The sequence below is a fragment of the Coregonus lavaretus genome, assembly GCF_964263955.1.
Source record: "Coregonus lavaretus genome assembly, chromosome: 12".
NCBI classification, from domain to species: domain Eukaryota; kingdom Metazoa; phylum Chordata; class Actinopteri; order Salmoniformes; family Salmonidae; genus Coregonus; species Coregonus lavaretus.
Window position 1 is genome coordinate 11,466,662 of NC_139999.1, and position 19,574 is coordinate 11,486,235.

General features: G+C 45.0%; 1 protein-coding gene across 1 annotated transcript; it reads left to right on the plus strand.

Moving 5' to 3' along the window:
* Positions 1 to 12,556: 12,556 nt before the first annotated feature.
* Positions 12,557 to 14,206, plus strand: LOC311138235 (nerve growth factor-like; the record flags this gene model as incomplete). The annotated part of the gene is made up of 2 exons (XM_084172909.1): positions 12,557 to 12,598; positions 13,582 to 14,206. Exon 2 carries the CDS (start codon positions 13,592 to 13,594, stop codon positions 14,204 to 14,206), a length of 615 nt encoding a protein of 204 aa, XP_084029035.1. The 5' UTR covers positions 12,557 to 12,598; positions 13,582 to 13,591.
* Positions 14,207 to 19,574: the final 5,368 nt, after the last annotated feature.

Sequence of the window (19,574 nt, forward strand, 5' to 3'; positions counted from 1 at the left end):
CCTGTACCCAAGAAAGCAAAGGTAACTGAACTAAATGACTATCGCCCCGTAGCACTCACCTCTGTCATCATGAAGCGCTTTGAGAGACTAGTCAAGGATCATATCACCTCTACCTTACCTGTCACCCTAGAACCACTTCAATTTGCTTACCGCCCCAATAGATCCACAGATGATGCAATCGCCATCACACTGCACACTGCCCTATCCCATCTGGACAAAAGGAATACCTATGTAAGAATGCTGTTCATTGACTATAGCTCAGCATTCAACACCATAGTACCCTCCAAACTCATCATTAAGCTTGAGGCCCTTGTTCTGAACCCTGCCCTGTGCAACTGGGTCCTGGACTTCCTGACGGGCCGCCCCCAGGTGGTGAAGGTAGGAAACAACATCTCCACTTCGCTGATCCTCAACACTGGGGCCCCACACGGGTGCGTGCTCAGCCCCCTCCTGTACTCCCTGTTCACCCATGACTGCATGGCCAAGCACGCCTCCAACTCAATCATCAAGTTTGCAGACAACACAACAGTAGTAGGCTTGATTACCAACAATGACGAGACCGCCTACAGGGAGGAGGTGAGGGCTCTGGGAGTGTGGTGCCAGGAAAATAATGTCTCACTCAACGTCAACAAAACAAAGGAGATGATCGTGGACTTCAGGAAACAGCAGAGGGTGCACCACCCTATCCACATCGACGGGACCACAGTGGAGAAGGTGGAAAGCTTCAAGTTCCTTGGCGTACACATCACTGACAAACTGAAATGGTCCACCCACGCAGACAGTGTGGTGAAGAAGGCACAACAGAGCCTCTTCAACCTCAGGAGGCTGAAGAAATGTAGCTTGGCACCTAAAAGCCTCACAAACTTTTACAGATGCACAATTGAGAGCATCCTGTCGGGCTGTATCACCGCCTGGTACGGCAACTGCACTACCCGCAACCGCAGGGCTCTCCAGAGGGTGGTGCGGTCTGCCGAACGCATTACCGGGGGCAAACAGCACCCGATGTCACAGGAAGGCCAAAAAGATCATCAAGGACATCAACCACCCGAGCCACTGCCTGTTCACCCCGCTATCATCCAGAAGGCGAGGTCAGTTTATTTTATTTTATATATTTTTTACCTTTATTTAACCAGGTAAGCCAGTTGAGAACAAGTTTTCATTTACAACTGCGACCTGGCCAAGATAAAGCAAAGCAGTGCGATAAAAACAACAACACAGAGTTACATATGGGGTAAAACAAAACATAAAGTCAAAAATACAACAGAAAATATATATACAGTGTGTGCAAATGTAGCAAGTTATGGAGGTAAGGCAATAAATAGGCTATAGTGCAAAATAATTACAATTAGTATTAACACTGGAATGATAGATGTGCAAGAGATTATGTGCAAATAGAGATCCTGGGGTGCAAATGAGCAAAATAAATAACAATATGGGGATGAGGTAGTTGGGTGGGCTAATTTCAGATGCGCTGTGTACAGGTGCAGTGATCGGTAAGGTGCTCTGACAACTGATGCTTAAAGTTAGTGAGGGAGATAAGAGTCTCCAGCTTCAGAGATTTTTGCAATTCGTTCAAGTCATTGGCAGCAGAGAACTGGAAGGAATGGCGGCCAAAGGAGGTGTTGGCTTTGGGGATGACCAGTGAGATATACCTGCTGGAGTACAGGTGCATCAAAGCTGGGACCGAGAGAATGAAAAACAGCTTATATGTCAAGGCCATCAGACTGTTAAATAGCAATCACTAGCACATTAAGAGGCTGCTGCTGCCTATTGAAATCACTGGCCACTTTAAGAAATGGAACACTAGTCACTTTAATAATGTTTACATATCTTGCACTTCTCATCTCATATGTACAGTGGGGAAAAAAGTATTTAGTCAGCCACCAATTGTGCAAGTTCTCCCACTTAAAAAGATGAGAGAGGCCTGTAATTTTCATCGTAGGTACACATCAACTATGACAGACAAATTGAGAATTTTTTTCCCAGAAAATCACATTGTAGGATTTTTTATGAATTTATTTGCAAATTATGGTGGAAAATAAGTATTTGGTCACCTACAAACAAGCAAGATTTCTGGCTCTCACAGAACTGTAACTTCTTCTTTAAGAGGCTCCTCTGTCCTCCACTCGTTACCTGTATTAATGGCACCTGTTTGAACTTGTTATCAGTATAAAAGACACCTGTCCACAACCTCAAACAGTCACACTCCAAACTCCACTATGGCCAAGACCAAAGAGCTGTCAAAGAACACCAGAAACAAAATTGTAGACCTGCACCAGGCTGGGAAGACTGAATCTGCAATAGGTAAGCAGCTTGGTTTGAAGAAATCAACTGTGGGAGCAATTATTAGGAAATGGAAGACATACAAGACCACTGATAATCTCCCTCGATCTGGGGCTCCACGCAAGATCTCACCCCGTGGGGTCAAAATGATCACAAGAACGGTGAGCAAAAATCCCAGAACCACACGGGGGGACCTAGTGAATGACCTGCAGAGAGCTGGGACCAAAGTAACAAAGCCTACCATCAGTAACACACTACGCCACCAGGGACTCAAATCCTGCAGTGCCAGACATGTCCCCCTGCTTAAGCCAGTACATGTCCAGGCCCGTCTGAAGTTTGCTAGAGTGCATTTGGATGATCCAGAAGAGGATTGGGAGAATGTCATTTGGTCAGATGAAACCAAAATATAACTTTTTGGTAAAAACTCAACTCGTCGTGTTTGGAGGACAAAGAATGCTGAGTTGCATCCAAATAACACCATACCTACTGTGAAGCATGGGGGTGGAAACATCATGCTTTGGGGCTGTTTTTCTGCAAAGGGACCAGGACGACTGATCCGTGTAAAGGAAAGAATGAATGGGGCCATGTATCGTGAGATTTTGAGTGAAAACCTCCTTCCATCAGCAAGGGCATTGAAGATGAAACGTGGCTGGGTCTTTCAGCATGACAATGATCCCAAACACACCGCCCGGGCAACGAAGGAGTGGCTTCGTAAGAAGCATTTCAAGGTCCTGGAGTGGCCTAGCCAGTCTCCAGATCTCAACCCCATAGAAAATCTTTGGAGGGAGTTGAAAGTCTGTGTTGCCCAGCGACAGCCCCAAAACATCACTGCTCTAGAGGAGATCTGCATGGAGGAATGGGCCAAAATACCAGCAACAGTTTGTGAAAACCTTGTGAAGACTTACAGAAAACGTTTGACCTGTGTCATTGCCAACAAAGGGTATATAACAAAGTATTGAGAAACTTTTGTTATTGACCAAATACTTATTTTCCACCATAATTTGCAAATAAATTCATTAAAAATCCTACAATGTAATTTTCTGGATTTTGTTTCTCATTTTGTCTGTCATAGTTGACGTGTACCTATGATGAAAATTACAGGCCTCTCTCATCTTTTTAAGTGGGAGAACTTGCACAATTGGTGGCTGACTAAATACTTTTTTCCCCCACTGTATATAAAACACAGGAAAATCACGGTTTTAACTGCACTGGGCCTTTACGACATGCAAATGTATATCCGGTTCTAACAGACCACTGTGTCATCCCTCCAAACCATCTTCAGAGCGGACACCAAATTGAGATTTATATTCAAAATAATGAGTGCTACCACAGTAGCATTCAGAGCATGAGTGGAAAACTTCTCAACTTTAGAGGGATGCAGCGCTGGCACTTCATTGATAATGACTGGGAAAGTCCAGTCGTGGAGGGCAGCAGTGTGGAAGCTTTTGACCTGGTCTAACATGGTTATTCTTTGGTCTTCTCCAGTCCTGTTTTGAACCTGGCATGGCTGTCTGAGCATGGTCAGTCTCGTTCACCAGCTCAGTTTAACCTCTCGACTAGGGCCAGGCATTTTGTTACAACCCTAGTTGTAGTCTATAACTAAGACCCAGATTCATTCCTGGTCAGGTAATGTGGTGAGAAAAGACCTGACACAGTTTATAGTATAAAGTGGCATTGACCAATGGAACACTTGACCCACTAGTGAAGACAGATGATGAGGTTACAGCGATCAATCTCTCACACCAATTCATAATCTCCACTCCTACATCAGTGTCACCTGGTGTTTTGTGTGTGTGACGTGTGTGTGTGTGTGTGTGTGTGTGTGCAGTGCCGGCTCCAGGCATAAGCGGTCTCTTAGGGCTCCAGGCCGCTAGTTGAGAGTTAGAATAGCAGAATACACAAGGTGCATGTTTGAAATGTGGTTGTGCATGTGCAGTTTTTCTCTTGTTATATCAGTCACTGACAGTCACTCAATTAGCCAAGTCAGCTAACAATTGTTTTGTATGTATGAGAATGCCAAGAGTGTGCAAAGCTGTCATCAAGGCAAAGGGTGGCTACTTTGAAGAATCTGAAATATAAAATTTATTTTGATTTGTTTAACACTTTTTGGGTTACTACATGATTCCATATGTTTTGTTTCATAGTTTTGATGTCTTCACTATTATTCTACAATGTAGAAAATAGTAAAAATAAAGAAAAACCCTTGAATGAGTGGGTGTGTCCAAACTTTTGACTGGTACTGTAGTATTCATGGCCGAATACCGACCAGGCACACAGGGCATTAATTTTGTTAGTCATTCTCACTCAAGTCTTCACGTGGCATAAGTCATGGTAAAATGTGTAGAATTGCAGGAAATTAACTTTAAAACGGAAGAAAAAAATAATAATCTCTTGTGCATATGCTAGACCACATAGGTTTATCCTAATCAGTGAATCAGTCTATGTGACAATGGTTTCAACACAACATTCCTGGGGTGTGATAATTCATTTCTGATTTCTCCCCTCCTGATACTCCCATTGGGGAAACGAGACTTTCCTGGAAAACTGGGTGCAATTCTCGCTTAGGGCCCCTAAAAGTCTAGAGCCGGCCCTGTGTGTGTGTGTGCGCTTGGGTGAGTGTGTATTTCGTCTGACACTGGCTTTGTTGACACTGAAACAGACAACAGACATCTTTCAAGCAGGGTTTAACACACTTTACAGGAGGTTCAGTTTTCCAGGAAAGTGTCGTTTCCCCAATGGGAGTATCAGGAGGGGAGAAATCAGAAATGAATTATCACACCCCAGGAATGTTGTGTTGAAACCATTGTCACATAGACTGATTCACTGATTAGGATAAACCTATGTGGTCTAGCATCTGCCAAACCTTCATGAAGCACTGCAATATACAGTATCTCTCTGTAAGTCACTTTGAATCACATCAGATAAAAGAAGAGAACAGTAATCAGTCTCACATAAAACGAACTATGATAACTACAGAAAATAGCTAACAAAATGGCTACACGGACTATCTGAGTTGACCCTTGTATTTTATTTTTGCACACTTACAGGTCCCTACATACTCACACACGCTAACACTGACCCCCAAAAATAATATGCACATAGATTTATACTGACTCTACACACACTCACACCCACTCACATACAATCATCATATACGCTGCTGCTACTGTGTTGATCATATATCCTGATGCCTAGTCACCTTACCCATATACATACAGTATCTACCTCTATCGAGCCAGTATCCCTGCACATTGTAAATATGGTACTGGAACTGACTGATCCTCTATATATTATGCTTATTTACTTTCTCGTGTTCTTCTTATTTTTATTTATTGTGTGTTTTTGTTCTACCTTATGTTATTTTTAGTGTTACATTGTTATTGATTACTGCATTGTTGGGTTTGGAGCTTGCAGAAAATGCATTTTTACTGTACTAGTGCATGTGACATTAAAACTTGAAACTTACTCTGGGTCCACAGGAGTAAAGACAAAACTATTCCCAGTATCCATATGGTTCTTCGCGCTTGTCCCCCAGAGTCCTGCTAAACTCTTAGAAAAAGGGGTTCAAAAAGGGTTTGTCAGCTGTCCCCATAGGATAACCCTTTTTGTTCCAGGTAGAACCCTTTTGGGTTACCCTCTTCAGAAAGAGTTCTACATGGAGCCCTATAAAATGGTTCTACTTTAAACCAAAAGGATTCTACCTGGAACCAAAAAGGGTCCTTCAAAAGGATTCTCCTATGGGGACAGCCGAAGAAACATTTTAGGTTCTAGATATAACCTTTTTTTCTAAGAGTACGTATATCAGGCTCTAGGCCAGCACAATGCTATGCTTCATACCTGCTGTGAGCAGTTTCGCAAGAATGCCCACAGCAACGCACTGAGCAGCATGTCATTCAAAGCCCTGAGGTGGCCCTCAGATAAAGACATCGGGGCCACAGCTCACTCTACTCCCGACGGCTCTGAATGGGAGCCGGGCAGACAGGCTCAGGTTACCAGAGGCACTGTGTGACTTTTACCATATGAATGAAGCCAACGTTTTCTGGGAGGGGGGGGGGGGGTTGTTCACGGGCTGCAGACGGTGGATTGTCTGTGTCGCCAGGGTCTGGTTGTCAGTCATGCCAGACAGAATTCATTAAATGGACTGAGTCCATTAGAGCTAAGTAGTTGTAGGTCAGTGGTTGTGGGTGGGCCGCGCTATTCTGAACTAACAGACCACATCATTGACTGGGTGTAATTCCTCTCTACAGTGACACAGCAAAAACATTATGTTTATCTTTGCACACATGCATATTCAGCATACAGATTAAAAACCATGGTGCCTTCCACAGTCTTAAATAGTATTCTGGTCATGGTGCAACTTTACTACAGGGTCTCAAAGATTCAGGGAATGTTATGTAACTGAAAACAAGAAGGATGTATCAGAATCTTTCATTATAATTATTTTCATATTAGTTTGGCAAAATGTGTCTTTCCATTTCCATGAGAAAGACAAACATGACTATTATACACTGAGTGTACAAAACATGAACACCTGCTCTTTCCATGACAGACTGACCAGGTGAATCCAGGTGAAAGCTATGATTCCTTATTGATGTCACTTGTTAAATCCACTTCAATCAGTGTAGATGAAGGGGAGGGGACAGGTTAAAGAAGGATTTTTAAGCCTTGAGACAATTGAAACATGGATCGTGTATGTGTGTCATTCAGAGGGTGAATGGGCAAGACAAAAGATTTAAGTGCCTTTGAACGGGATATGGTAGTAAGTGCCAGGCGCACCAGTTTGTGTCAAGAACTGCAACGATGCTGGGTTTTTCAGGCTCAACAGTTTCCCGTGTGTATCAAGAATGGTCCACCACCCAAAGGACATCCAGCCAACTTGACACAACTGTGGGAAGCATTGGAGCCAACATGGCCAGCATCCCTGTGGAACGCTTTCGACACCTTGTAGAGTCCATGCCCCGACGAATTGAGGCTGTTCTGAGGGCAAAAGGGGATGCAACTCAATATTAGGAAGGTGTTCTTAATTCTGTGTGTTCTGTGTTCTATAGGGATGATTATATGTGTTCTGTGTTCTATAGGGATGATTCTGTGTGTTCTGTGTTCTATAGGGATGATTATGTGTGTTCTATAGGGATGATTCTATGTGTTCTGTGTTCTATAGGGATGATTCTGTGTGTTCTGTGTTCTATAGGGATGAGTTTGGGTGTTCTGTGTGGTTGATTTATAGTAGCAGTCAGACTGTGTGACAGTAATGAGGTGTTGTTGGAGAGGAGCTGTGTGGTGTGGAGCTAGCTCTCGCTCGCTCTCTCTGCCCACATGGCTCTGCACCGTCCTTACAATACTGCCTCTAGGAAAGGGGGGGTAGAGGGAATACACTGGAATTAATTTATTTATTTAACCTTTATTTGATCAGTGAGTCATACTGAGACCAAGGTCTCGTTTACAGATTTTGTTGCCTTACAACCTGGAATTAAAATGGATTTTTGGGGGGTTTGTATCATTTGATTTACACAACATGCAAAATATTTTTTTTTGTGAAACAAACAAGAAATAAGACAAAAAAACAGAAAACTTGAGCGTGCATAACTATTCACCCCCACTGGGATTTTTGCCCATTCTTTAAGGCAAAACTGCTCCAGCTCCTTCAAGTTGAATGGGTTCCTCTGGTGTACAGCAATCTTTAAGTCATTCCACAGATTCTCAATTGGATTGAGGTCTGGGCTTTGACTAGGCCATTCCAAGACATTTAAATGTTTCCCCTTAAACCACTCGAGTGTTGCTTTAGCAGTATGCTTAGGGTCATTGTCCTGCTGGAAGGTGAACCTGTGTCCCAGTCTCAAATCTCTGGAAGACTGAAACAAGTTTCCCTCAAGAATTTCCCTGTATTTAGCGCCATCCATCATTCCTTCAATTCTGACCAGTTTCCCAGTCCCTGCCGATGAAAAATCCCCACAGCATGATGCTGCCACCACCATGCTTCACTGTGGGGATGGTGTTCTCGGGGTGATGAGAGGTGTTGGGTTTGCGCCAGACATAGCGTTTTCCTTGATGGCCAAAAAGCTCAATTTTAGTCTCATTTGACCAGAGTACCTTCTTCCATATGTTTGGGGAGTCTCCCACATGCCTTTTGGCGAACAACAAACGTGTTTGCTTATTTTTTTATTTAAGCAATGGGTTTTTTCTGGCCACTCTTCTGTAAAGCCCAGCTCTGTGGAGTGTACGGCTTAAAGTGGTCCTATGCACAGATACTCCAATCTCCGCTGTGGAGCTTTGCAGCTCCTTCAGGGTAATCTTTGGTCTCTTTGTTGCATCTCTGATTAATGCCCTCCTTGCCTGGTCCGTGAGTTTTGGTGGGCGGCCCTTTCTTGGCAGGTTTGTTGTAGTGCCATATTATTTCCATGTTTTTATAATGGATTTAATGGTGCTCTGTGGGATGTTCAAAGTTTCAGATATTTTTTTATAACCCAACCCTGATCTATACTCCACAACTTTGTCCCTGACCTGTTTGGATAGCTCCTTGGTTTTCATGGTGCCGCTTGCTTGGTGGTGCCCCTTGCTTAGTGGTGTTGCAGACTCTAGGGACTTTTAGAACAGATGTATATACAGTGGGGAGAACAAGTATTTGATACACTGCCGATTTTGCAGGTTTTCCTACTTACAAAGCATGTAGAGGTCTGTAATTTTTATCATAGGTACACTTCAACTGTGAGAGACGGAATCTAAAACAAAAATCCAGAAAATCACATTGTATGATTTTTAAGTAATTAATTTGCATTTTATTGCATGACATAAGTATTTGATACATCAGAAAAGCAGAACTTAATATTTGGTACAGAAACCTTTGTTTGCAATTACAGAGATCATACGTTTCCTGTAGGTCTTGACCAGATTTGCACACACTGCAGCAGGGATTTTGGCCCACTCCTCCATACAGACCTTCTCCAGATCCTTCAGGTTTCGGGGCTGTCGCTGGGCAATACGGACTTTCAGCTCCCTCCAAAGATTTTCTATTGGGTTCAGGTCTGGAGACTGGCTAGGCCACTCCAGGACCTTGAGATGCTTCTTACGGAGCCACTCCTTAGTTGCCCTGGCTGTGTGTTTCGGGTCGTTGCCATGCTGGAAGACCCAGCCACGACCCATCTTCAATGCTCTTACTGAGGGAAGGAGGTTGTTGGCCAAGATCTCGCGATACATGGCCCCATCCATCCTCCCCTCAATACGGTGCAGTCGTCCTGTCCCCTTTGCAGAAAAGCATCCCCAAAGAATGATGTTTCCACCTCCATGCTTCACGGTTGGGATGGTGTTCTTGGGGTTGTACTCATCCTTCTTCTTCCTCCAAACACGGCGAGTGGAGTTTAGACCAAAAAGCTCAATTTTTGTCTCATCAGACCACATGACCTTCTCCCATTCCTCCTCTGGATCATCCAGATGGTCATTGGCAAACTTCAGACGGGCCTTGACATGCGCTGGCTTGAGCAGGGGGACATTGCGTGCGCTGCAGGATTTAATCCATGACGGCGTAGTGTGTTACTAATGGTTTTCTTTGAGACTGTGGTCCCAGCTCTCTTCAGGTCAATGACCAGGTCCTGCCGTGTAGTTCTGGGCTGATCCCTCACCTTCCTCATGATCATTGATGCCCCACGAGGTGAGATCTTGCATGGAGCCCCAGACCGAGGGTGATTGACCGTCAACTTGAACTAATTCCATTTTCTAATAATTGCGCCAACAGTTGTTGCCTTCTCACCAAACTGCTTGCCTATTGTCCTGTAGCTCATCCCAGCCTTGTGCAGGTCTACAATTTTATCCCTGATGTCCTTACACAGCTCTCTGGTCTTGGCCATTGTGGAGAGGTTGGAGTCTGTTTGATTGAGTGTGTGGACAGATGTCTTTTATACAGGTATCGAGTTCAAACAGGTGCAGTTAATACAGGTAATGAGTGGAGAACAGGAGGGCTCCTTAAAGAAAAACTAACAGGTCTGTGAGAGCCGGAATTCTTACTGGTTGGTAGGTGATCAAATACTTATGTCATGCAATAAAATGCAAATTATTTACTTAAAAATCATACAATGTGATTTTCTGGATTTTTGTTTTAGATTCCGTCTATCACAGTTGAAGTGTACCTATGATAGAAATTACAGACCTCTACATGCTTTGTAAGTAGGAAAACCTGCAAAATCATCAGAGTATCAAATACTTGTTCTCCCCACTGTGTATGTGTATATATACACTGCTCAAAAAAATAAAGGGAACACTAAAATAACACATCTAACATCTGATCTGAATGAATGAAATAATCTTATTAAATACTTTTTTCTTTACATAGTTGAATGTGCTGACAACAAAATCACACAAAAATTATCACTGGAAATCAAATTTCCTGGGGAACGGGCGGGCCAGTCCATAGCATCAATGCCTTCCTCTTGCAGGAACTGCTGACACACTCCAGCCACGAGGTCGAGCATTGTCTTGCATTAGGAGGAACCCAGGGCCAACCGCACCAGCATATGGTCTCACAAGGGGTCTGAGGATCTCATCTCGGTACCTAATGGCAGTCAGGCTACCTCTGGCGAGCACATGGAGGGCTGTGCGGCCCCCCAAAGAAATGTCACCCCACACCATGACTGACCCACTGCCAAACCAGTCATGCTGGAGGATGTTGCAGGCAGCAGAACGTTCTCCACGGCGTCTCCAGACTCTGTCACGTCTGTCACATGTGCTCAGTGTGAACCTGCTTTCATCTGTGAAGAGCACAGGGTGCCAGTGGCGAATTTGCCAATCTTGGTGTTCTCTGGCAAATGCCAAACGTCCTGCACGGTGTTGGGCTGTAAGCACAACCCTCACCTGTGGACGTTGGGCCCTCATACCACCCTCATGGAGTCTGTTTCTGACCGTTTGAGCAGACAGATGCACATTTGTGGCCTGCTGGAGGTCATTTTGCAGGGCTCTGGCAGTGATCCTCCTGCTCCTCCTTGCACAAAGGCGGAGGTAGCGGTCCTGCTGCTGGGTTGTTGCCCTCCTACGGTCTCCTCCACGTCTCCTGATGTACTGGCCTGTCTCCTGGTAGCGCCTCCATGCTCTGGACACTACGCTGACAGACACAGCAAACCTTCTTGCCACAGCTTGCATTGATGTGCCATCCTGGATGAGCTGCACTACCTGAGCCACTTGTGTGGGTTGTAGACTCCGTCTCATGCTACCACTAGAGTGAAAGCACCGCCAGCATTCAACAGTGACCAAAACATCAGCCAGGAAGCATAGGAACTGAGAAGTGGTCTGTGGTCACCACCTGCAAAACCAGTCCTTTATTGGGGTGTCTTGCTAATTGCCTATAATTTCCACCTGTTGTCTATTGCATTTGCACAACAGCATGTGAAATTTATTGTCAATCAGTGTTGCTTCCTAAGTGAACAGTTTGATTTCACAGAAGTGTGATTGACTTGGAGTTACATTGTGTTGTTTAAGTGTTCCCTTTATATTTTTGAGCAGTGTGTATATATATATATATACATACATACATACACACACACTGAGATCATGAGGCACTTAGATTGCACACAGGTGGACTTAATTAGTTAAATATTGGTTGCACCAGATCTTATTTAGGGGCTTCATAGCAAAGGGGGTGAATACATATGCACGCACCACTTTTCCGTTATTTATTTTTTTGAATTTATTTCATTTCACTTCACCAATTTGGACTATTTAGGGTATGTCCATTACATGAAATCTAAATAAAAATCCATTTAAATTACTGGTTGTAATGCAACAAAATAGGAAATAGGAAAAAAATAATTTTGCAAGGCACTGTATGTACCGGTATGTAACGGTGTGAGTATAAAACACTGGCCCTTCCTGGCCGTCCCTCTCCCATGTCAGTGTGTTTAGAGTGGCTTGCTGGACTGCTTTACAAACCCTGTGACACCACAGCGCAGAAGGTAAATAATACTAATCGCTACCTCGCTTTCCAACCAAGGTGCATGAACAGAGAAAGAGCAAGCTGTGGACTAAAACAAATATTCACCAAGTTTTGGTAGGACTATCAAAGTGAGCTTGTCAAATGATATGTTATTATTAAAAAGCAAATGTGCTTTGGTCGCATGCCTTCATTAAGGTATCTCTCTCTCTCTCTCTCTCTCTCTCTCTCTCTCTCGCTCTCTCTCTCTCTCTCTCTCTCCGTAGGGCCTAGCTGGGGGCCACAGAGAGCCAGAGAGACAGGCCTGATGGCAGGAACCTGGAAGGCAGTCCGCTCTGAATACGTGCTCTAGGAGCCCACCCCGCCAGGGGCCACACTTCACGGGGAAGAAACACTGCACAGGTGAGCAAAGCAAGAGGGGTGTACATGCATCTTCAATCCAATTCAAATTTGACTAACTTTATTTTCATAAAGCTTCTCATGAGAGAAGTGCAAAGAGACATGCAAAACTCAGTTAAGATCTCTGTGCGGGTCACAATCTCAAAAAGGTATAAAAACTCCTGGTGTAGAGTTAAAGTACAACACACTGTAATGATGCGTTCAATGCCGCCGCAAGAGTAAACATGTTTTCTAGCTGCACTGTATGTATTGTGGGAAACACAGTGAGTGAGCTGTGATTACCAGTAAGCCGACAACCACACAGATGTTGTTGCATCTCTGAATCACTGTATGATACAGCCATCACATTCAGCCATCATACCGAGCCATCACACTGAGCCATCACACTGAGCCCACATTATAATCCTCAAGCTACCTTTCTCTATGGATTAATAGGACAGAGTTTCTTACCTATTTTGAAACCAGTCTGTTATGCTCTAGGCTCCAAAGAAGTTGAATTCAAGTTTCCAGCCTTCCGTTTCTCGGATGTCAGTCAGTATCTAGAGGACTTAAACAGGATTTGATCCCTAATGTTGGTGTCTGTGAGTGTGTTTGATCCCTAATGTTGGTGTCTGTGTGTGTGTTTGATCACTAATGTTGGTGTCTGTTGGTTTGATTCCTAACGTTGGTGTCTGTAGGTGTTTGATCCCTAATGTTGGTGTCTGTTGGTTTGATCCCTAACGTTGGTGTCTGTGTGTTTGATCACTAATGTTGGTGTCTGTTGGTTTGATCCCTAATGTTGGTGTCTGTTGGTTTGATCCCTAATGTTGGTGTCTGTAGGTGTTTGATCCCTAATGTTGGTGTCTGTAGGTGTTTGATCCCTAATGTTGGTGTCTGTGTGTTTGATCTCTAATGTTGGTGTCTGTAGGTGTTTGATCCCTAATGTTGGTGTCTGTGTGTGTGTTTGATCCCTAATGTTGGTGTCTGTGTGTGTTTGATCCCTCCAGGTGTGTGTCCATGAGGTCGTCCATGCTGGTCCTGCTCCTCGTGGTCAGTGCCCAGGCCGTGGCCACCATGGGAGGGGACTTCTGCCCCCCGGCCTCCGCTCAGCAGCAGGGCCCTGCCCCTAACAGGACCCCTAACTCTACCCCCACCGTGGACCCAAAACTCTTCACCAAGCGTCGCTACCGCTCACCCCGCGTTCTCTTCAGTGCGCAGCCGCCCGACACGGAGCCCACAGGACGCCAGGGGTCAGGGGCCAGCAGGGCAAGGCGCATGGTAGGTCAGCCACAGCACCGGGGGGTGTACTCTGTGTGTGAGAGTGTCAGCGTCTGGGTGGGCAACAAGACCAAGGCCACGGATATATCTAACAACGAGGTGGAGGTGCTCCCGGACGTCAACATTAACAACGTCAAGAAGAAGCAGTACTTCTTTGAGACCACGTGCCGCGGCGCCCGGGCGGGCAGCTCTGGCTGCCTGGGTATCGACGGGCGACACTGGAACTCCTACTGCACCAACTCGCACACATTCGTGCGGGCGCTGACTTCCTTTAAGGATCTGGTGGCCTGGAGACTGATCCGCATCGACGTGGCCTGTGTATGTGTGCTCAGCCGAAAGTCCTGGCGACAGTGACTGTACTGTAATCACTGGTCCTGTAGTCACTGCAGTACTGACCGAAGGGACCACATGGTACTGTTATGTGGTCACTGCAGTTCCAACCGCCCCACCCCCACCCCACTGGACTACTGCAGTTCCAACCCCCCCCCCCCCCCACCCCACTGGAGTACTGCAGTTCCAACCCCCCACCCCACTGGAGTACTGCAGTTCCAACACCCACCCCCCACCCCACTGGAGTACTGCAGTTCCAACACCCACCCCCTACCCCACTGGAGTACTGCAGTTCCAACCCTCCACCCCACTGGAGTACTGCAGTTCCTTCCCCCCATCCCACTGGAGTACTGCAATTCCAACCCTCCACCCCACTGGAGTACTGCAGATCCTTCCCCCCACCCCACTGGAGTACTGCAGTTCCTTCTCCCAACCCCACTGGAGTACTACAGTTCCTTCCCCCACCCCACTGGAGTACTGCAGTTCCTTCCCCCAACCCCACTGGAGTACTGCAGTTCCTTCCCCCAACCCCACTGGAGAACTGCAGTTCCTTCCCCCAACCCCACTGGAGTACTGCAGATCCTTCCCCCAACCCCACTGGAGTACTGCAGTTCCTTCCCCCAACCCCACTGGAGTACTGCAGATCCTTCCCCCAACCCCACTGGAGTACTGCAGTTCCTTCCCCCAACCCCACTGGAGTACTGCAGTTCCTTCCCCCAACCCCACTGGAGTACTGCAGTTCCTTCCCCCCACCCCACTGGAGTACTGCAGTTCCTTCCCCCAACCCCACTGGAGTACTGCAGATCCTTCCCCCAACCCCACTGGAGTACTGCAGTTCCTTCCCCCAACCCCACTGGAGTACTGCAGTTCCTTCCCCCAACCCCACTGGAGTACTGCAGATCCTTCCCCCAACCCGACTAGAGTACTGCAGTTCCTTCCCCCAACCCCACTGGAGTACTGCAGTTCCTTCCCCCCATCCCACTGGAGTACTGTAGTTCCAACCTCCCCACCCCACTGGAGTACTGCAGTTCCTTCCCCCCATCCCACTGGAGTACTGTAGTTCCAACCTCCCCACCCCACTGGAGTACTGCAGTTCCTTCCCCCCATCCCACTGGAGTACTGTAGTTCCAACCTCCCCACCCCACTGGAGTACTGCAGTTCCTTCCCCCAACCCCACTGGAGTACTGCAGTTCCTTCCCCCAACCCCACTGGAGTACTGCAGTTCCTTCCCCCAACCCCACTGGAGTACTGCAGTTCCTTCCCCAACCCCACTGGAGTACTGCAGTTCCTTCCCCAACCCCACTGGAGTACTGCAGTTCCTTCCCCAACCCCACTGGAGTACTGCAGTTCCTTCCCCAACCCCACTGGAGTACTGCAGTTCCTTCCCCCAACCCCACTGGAGTACTGCAGTTCCTTCCCCCCACCCCACTGGAGTACTGCAGTTCCTTCCCCCAACCCCACTGGAGTACTGCAGTTCCTTCCCCCAACCCCACTGGAGTACTGCAGTTCCTTCCCCCAACCCCACTGGAGTACTGCAGTTCCTTCCCCCCACCCCACTGGAGTACTGCAGATCCTTCCCCCAACCCCACTGGAGTACTGCAGTTCCTTCCCCCAACCCCACTGGAGTACTGCAGTTCCTTCCCCCAACCCCACTGGAGTACTGCAGTTCCTTCCCCCAACCCCACTGGAGTACTGCAGTTCCTTCCCCCAACCCCACTGGAGTACTGCAGTTCCTTCCCCCAACCCCACTGGAGTACTGCAGTTCCTTCCCCCAACCCCACTGGAGTACTGCAGTTCCTTCCCCCAACCCCACTGGAGTACTCTCTGCCCCACCACAGCCCTCAGCCCACAGTTAATTATTGATCGAGGACTGCATGTATATAAACCAACCATTTGTTTATTAGTTGTTTTTGTTGTTGTTGTTATTATTGTTGTTATTTATTAAACACCTCAGTACATGCACTGCATCTTCTTTGGCGTTATTGTCTGGGTGGTGGGCCTGGTGTCTGTCACAGGGACTAATGAACAACAGTCAGACAGACTGAAAGACAAATAACGGGTAGGCTAGGAGACAGTACTGTAATGTCAAAAGAAGTAGCTATAATTAGAGGTTTTCTAAACTACATAACAGTCTGCTCCATGAGAATGTGGATGAATAGAAACATATGGCATTATTATGAGGTGCTTTGGTCAGCCTTTAGCTCATGCCTTCTCTGAGATTTCTCTTTGTTATTTCAGGAAATAAATCTGTTCATTTTTTCCCAAAGAATCTCCATTTCAACTTGGATGAACCAGGCATATCTCAAATAAAAAGTCCCTGTGGAAATAATGTGTCCTAGAGTACGTTTCCCGAAAGCTTCGTAGCTAACGTGATGCTTTATTTCTCTCCATGGGCAGACTTTTCCGAAAGCCTCAGTCCGTTTGCGTCATGGAGAGAAATAACGTGAAGAGAATACCTAAAGTGCCATGTTGGCTACGACGCGTTCGGGAAATTCACTCCAGAACACAGGTTTTCCACTTTTTGGTCTATTTGACTTTTTATTTTAGAAGATGTGTCATGTTCATGATCCTTGAAAGGTTTCCCGAAAGCTCCATAGCTAACGTGGCACTTTTATTTCTCCCATGGCTATGACAATCTTATTTATCTTATTTCACCCATAACTGAAACAGACCGATGTGTTCGGGAAACTGAACCCAAATAGCTCTACTGTCCCTCAGACACTTTTAATGTGGTCCAGCAATCCTGGCAAGGTCTGGGATAAATCAAGGGATTGGAATCTCCTCCTGGCTGCTTGGAGGATCACACTCAGCTGGACAGCCAGCCATCCATCCATCCACCTCCTGGCTGTGACCCCAGGGCTGGGCAGGTCAGGTCTAAACACTAATAAGGGTCAGGTTAACCACAGGGTAATGAGGTCACATCTGTTCAGCTACAGCACTGGTCTTCAACCCTAAACCTGAAAAGACCCACATGGTGTGACCTGTAATGTATGTATTGTAAATTAAAACAGATCCTTCTGTGTGTGTACAGATGTACGATCTTAATTTGAGCCAGTTTGCTACAGACAGAAAATAATCCTGCAGCAACAGGAAATGTGAATTATTATGTGGATTATAATTAATGAACATTTTTGCAGGGGTTAATACATTTTTTGTTAGGGCAAATCAAGTCAAACGTCTAAATGGAAATTCCAAACTTTAGAAGCCTTTTTAAACCTCAAGTGAACTACAAGTTTGCATTTCTTGCTGTGCAGGAAAATTCTCAGCAACAAAAGACTGATCAGATTAAAATCCTACATCTGTATGTATTTTCAAATCTTCCTATTGGAAAATTAAACTTGAAATTGTACTTTTGTTCCAGCCCATGTGCTACCACAACTGGATCAATGTATTCAACTTATCATGAAGCCCTTGATTAGTTGAATCAAGTGTAATTCTTGGCTGGAACAAACGCTTGCATACCATGGTCTCTGGAACCAGGACTGAAGAACACTGAGATTTAACAGCAGTCACAGTAACATTATACAGAATACTTTCAGTCCCACAACTGTTTCTGGGTCATTTTCAGAGAGCACTTGTTCTGTAAGTTCCAGAGAAAATAGAGGCGGTGTTTTTGTTTACCTAACCTGAGTGACATGCTAGTAAAGAATGCACTTGAACACATTTTTATTTCACTGTGATATTTGGAAGGCTGATCTTTTAAGGAATGTTTTAACATTGAAGAAGAGCCAAAAGTTCAATAGTGGAGAGTAAACAGATCAATACTGCCCTCTAGTGTTCTTTATGATGATCCACAATCTCCCTACAGCTCAAAGACTTCACTACACTGACCATCGCCAATCGCATTCCTACTGTCATAGATTCTGGTCACGGAGAAAGGAGAGGTAAAAACAACTAGTAAAACAGTGATTTTACGCTGATTCAGTTATTTATCATGTCCTTCAGAGAGAAATAAAATGTTATTAATAAAGATGTTTGATCCACAGGCAGTAGATCGATAGAGCAGCCATTCTGACAGAGCCAGCAGAGGTCACTGTTTACCTCTCAGCAAATAATAATAAAATAAATAAATAAATAGGTCATTTAGCAGACGCTCTTATCCAGAGCGACTTACAGGAGCAATTAGGGTTAAGTGCCTTGCTCAAGGGCACGTCGACAGATTTTTCACCTAGTCGGCTCAGGGATTAGAACCAGCAACCTTTCGGTTACTGGCACAATGCTCTTAACCACTAAATACACAGCCAATTGAGTCAAAACAAAATGAGAACAGATCGCTGTGACCTTCGCTGCCACAACTAATGCCCTACCTCCTTCCCTGCCAATGGACAAGAGGAATACGAGTGTAAAGGTCCTATGCTATTCTAACAATGAAAAGCAACAATGATATGGCATTTTCACCTATTTTCTCCACATCCTGTGCTACCATAGGCTACTGTATTTTAAAATCAGATATTTGGTGGAAATTCAATACCACCAATATAATGCTGTCTGATGTATCAGAAAATGATCAACAAACTTGTGTACAACCTTTTTTCATGAAATTATTGACATGAGCAACGTCACAGTGGAATCCTGAGTGATTTACAAGGCGTGGTCATGATGGTGTTTGGGGCATAACGAAGATCCCACAGGACTATTTCCATAATAAACAGATTATGATTCTAAATTAAAGACCATTGGACACTGTGCTTATTTTTTTTATTTTATTTTTATAATTTAGAAATGAATATATCATTTGAAGCCATGTTATTGGTGTAAATGACTTAGGCTTGCTTTGTTTTGGCATAATTATAATAATATAATATATGCCCTTTAGCAGACGCGTTTATCCACTTCAACAAAGGGTTGGGTAGAAATAATAGTTGTTATTGAGGGAAAACTTTTGCACTCAAGTTTCAGTAAAGGAAAATATAATATAAAATATATACTGTAGAACGCCATCTGATTTTGAGCATGAATTCAACCCACCCACTTCTATGTAAGCATGTTTTTCTACATGCTATTATGTCTTTAATGACACATTACTTTATCTGAAGAATATAAATAGCTTATAATAAACCTTAATACAGTTAATATTGCACTTGTGGTTTAACACACTTATAAAATGCTGTGCCTAATAAATAAGCAGACCTTCAATAAAAGTGTTTCAGCCTAGGCTAAAATATAGGCTTGTTACAAGAAACAAATGCAACCAGAGTAAGTTTAAAATGCCAAAATATTGATATTGGCTACTGTACTGCAACTTCATTAGGTACAGTGTTTTTGCCATAGGCTATAGGCTATCTGATTAAAACCAATGACTGAAATGGGCGGTCCGACAACGCTTGTAAAGCTACTCCAAGCTCCTCCAATCCAATGTTGTCATTTTGAGATTGCAGCGTGGGTTGTATGG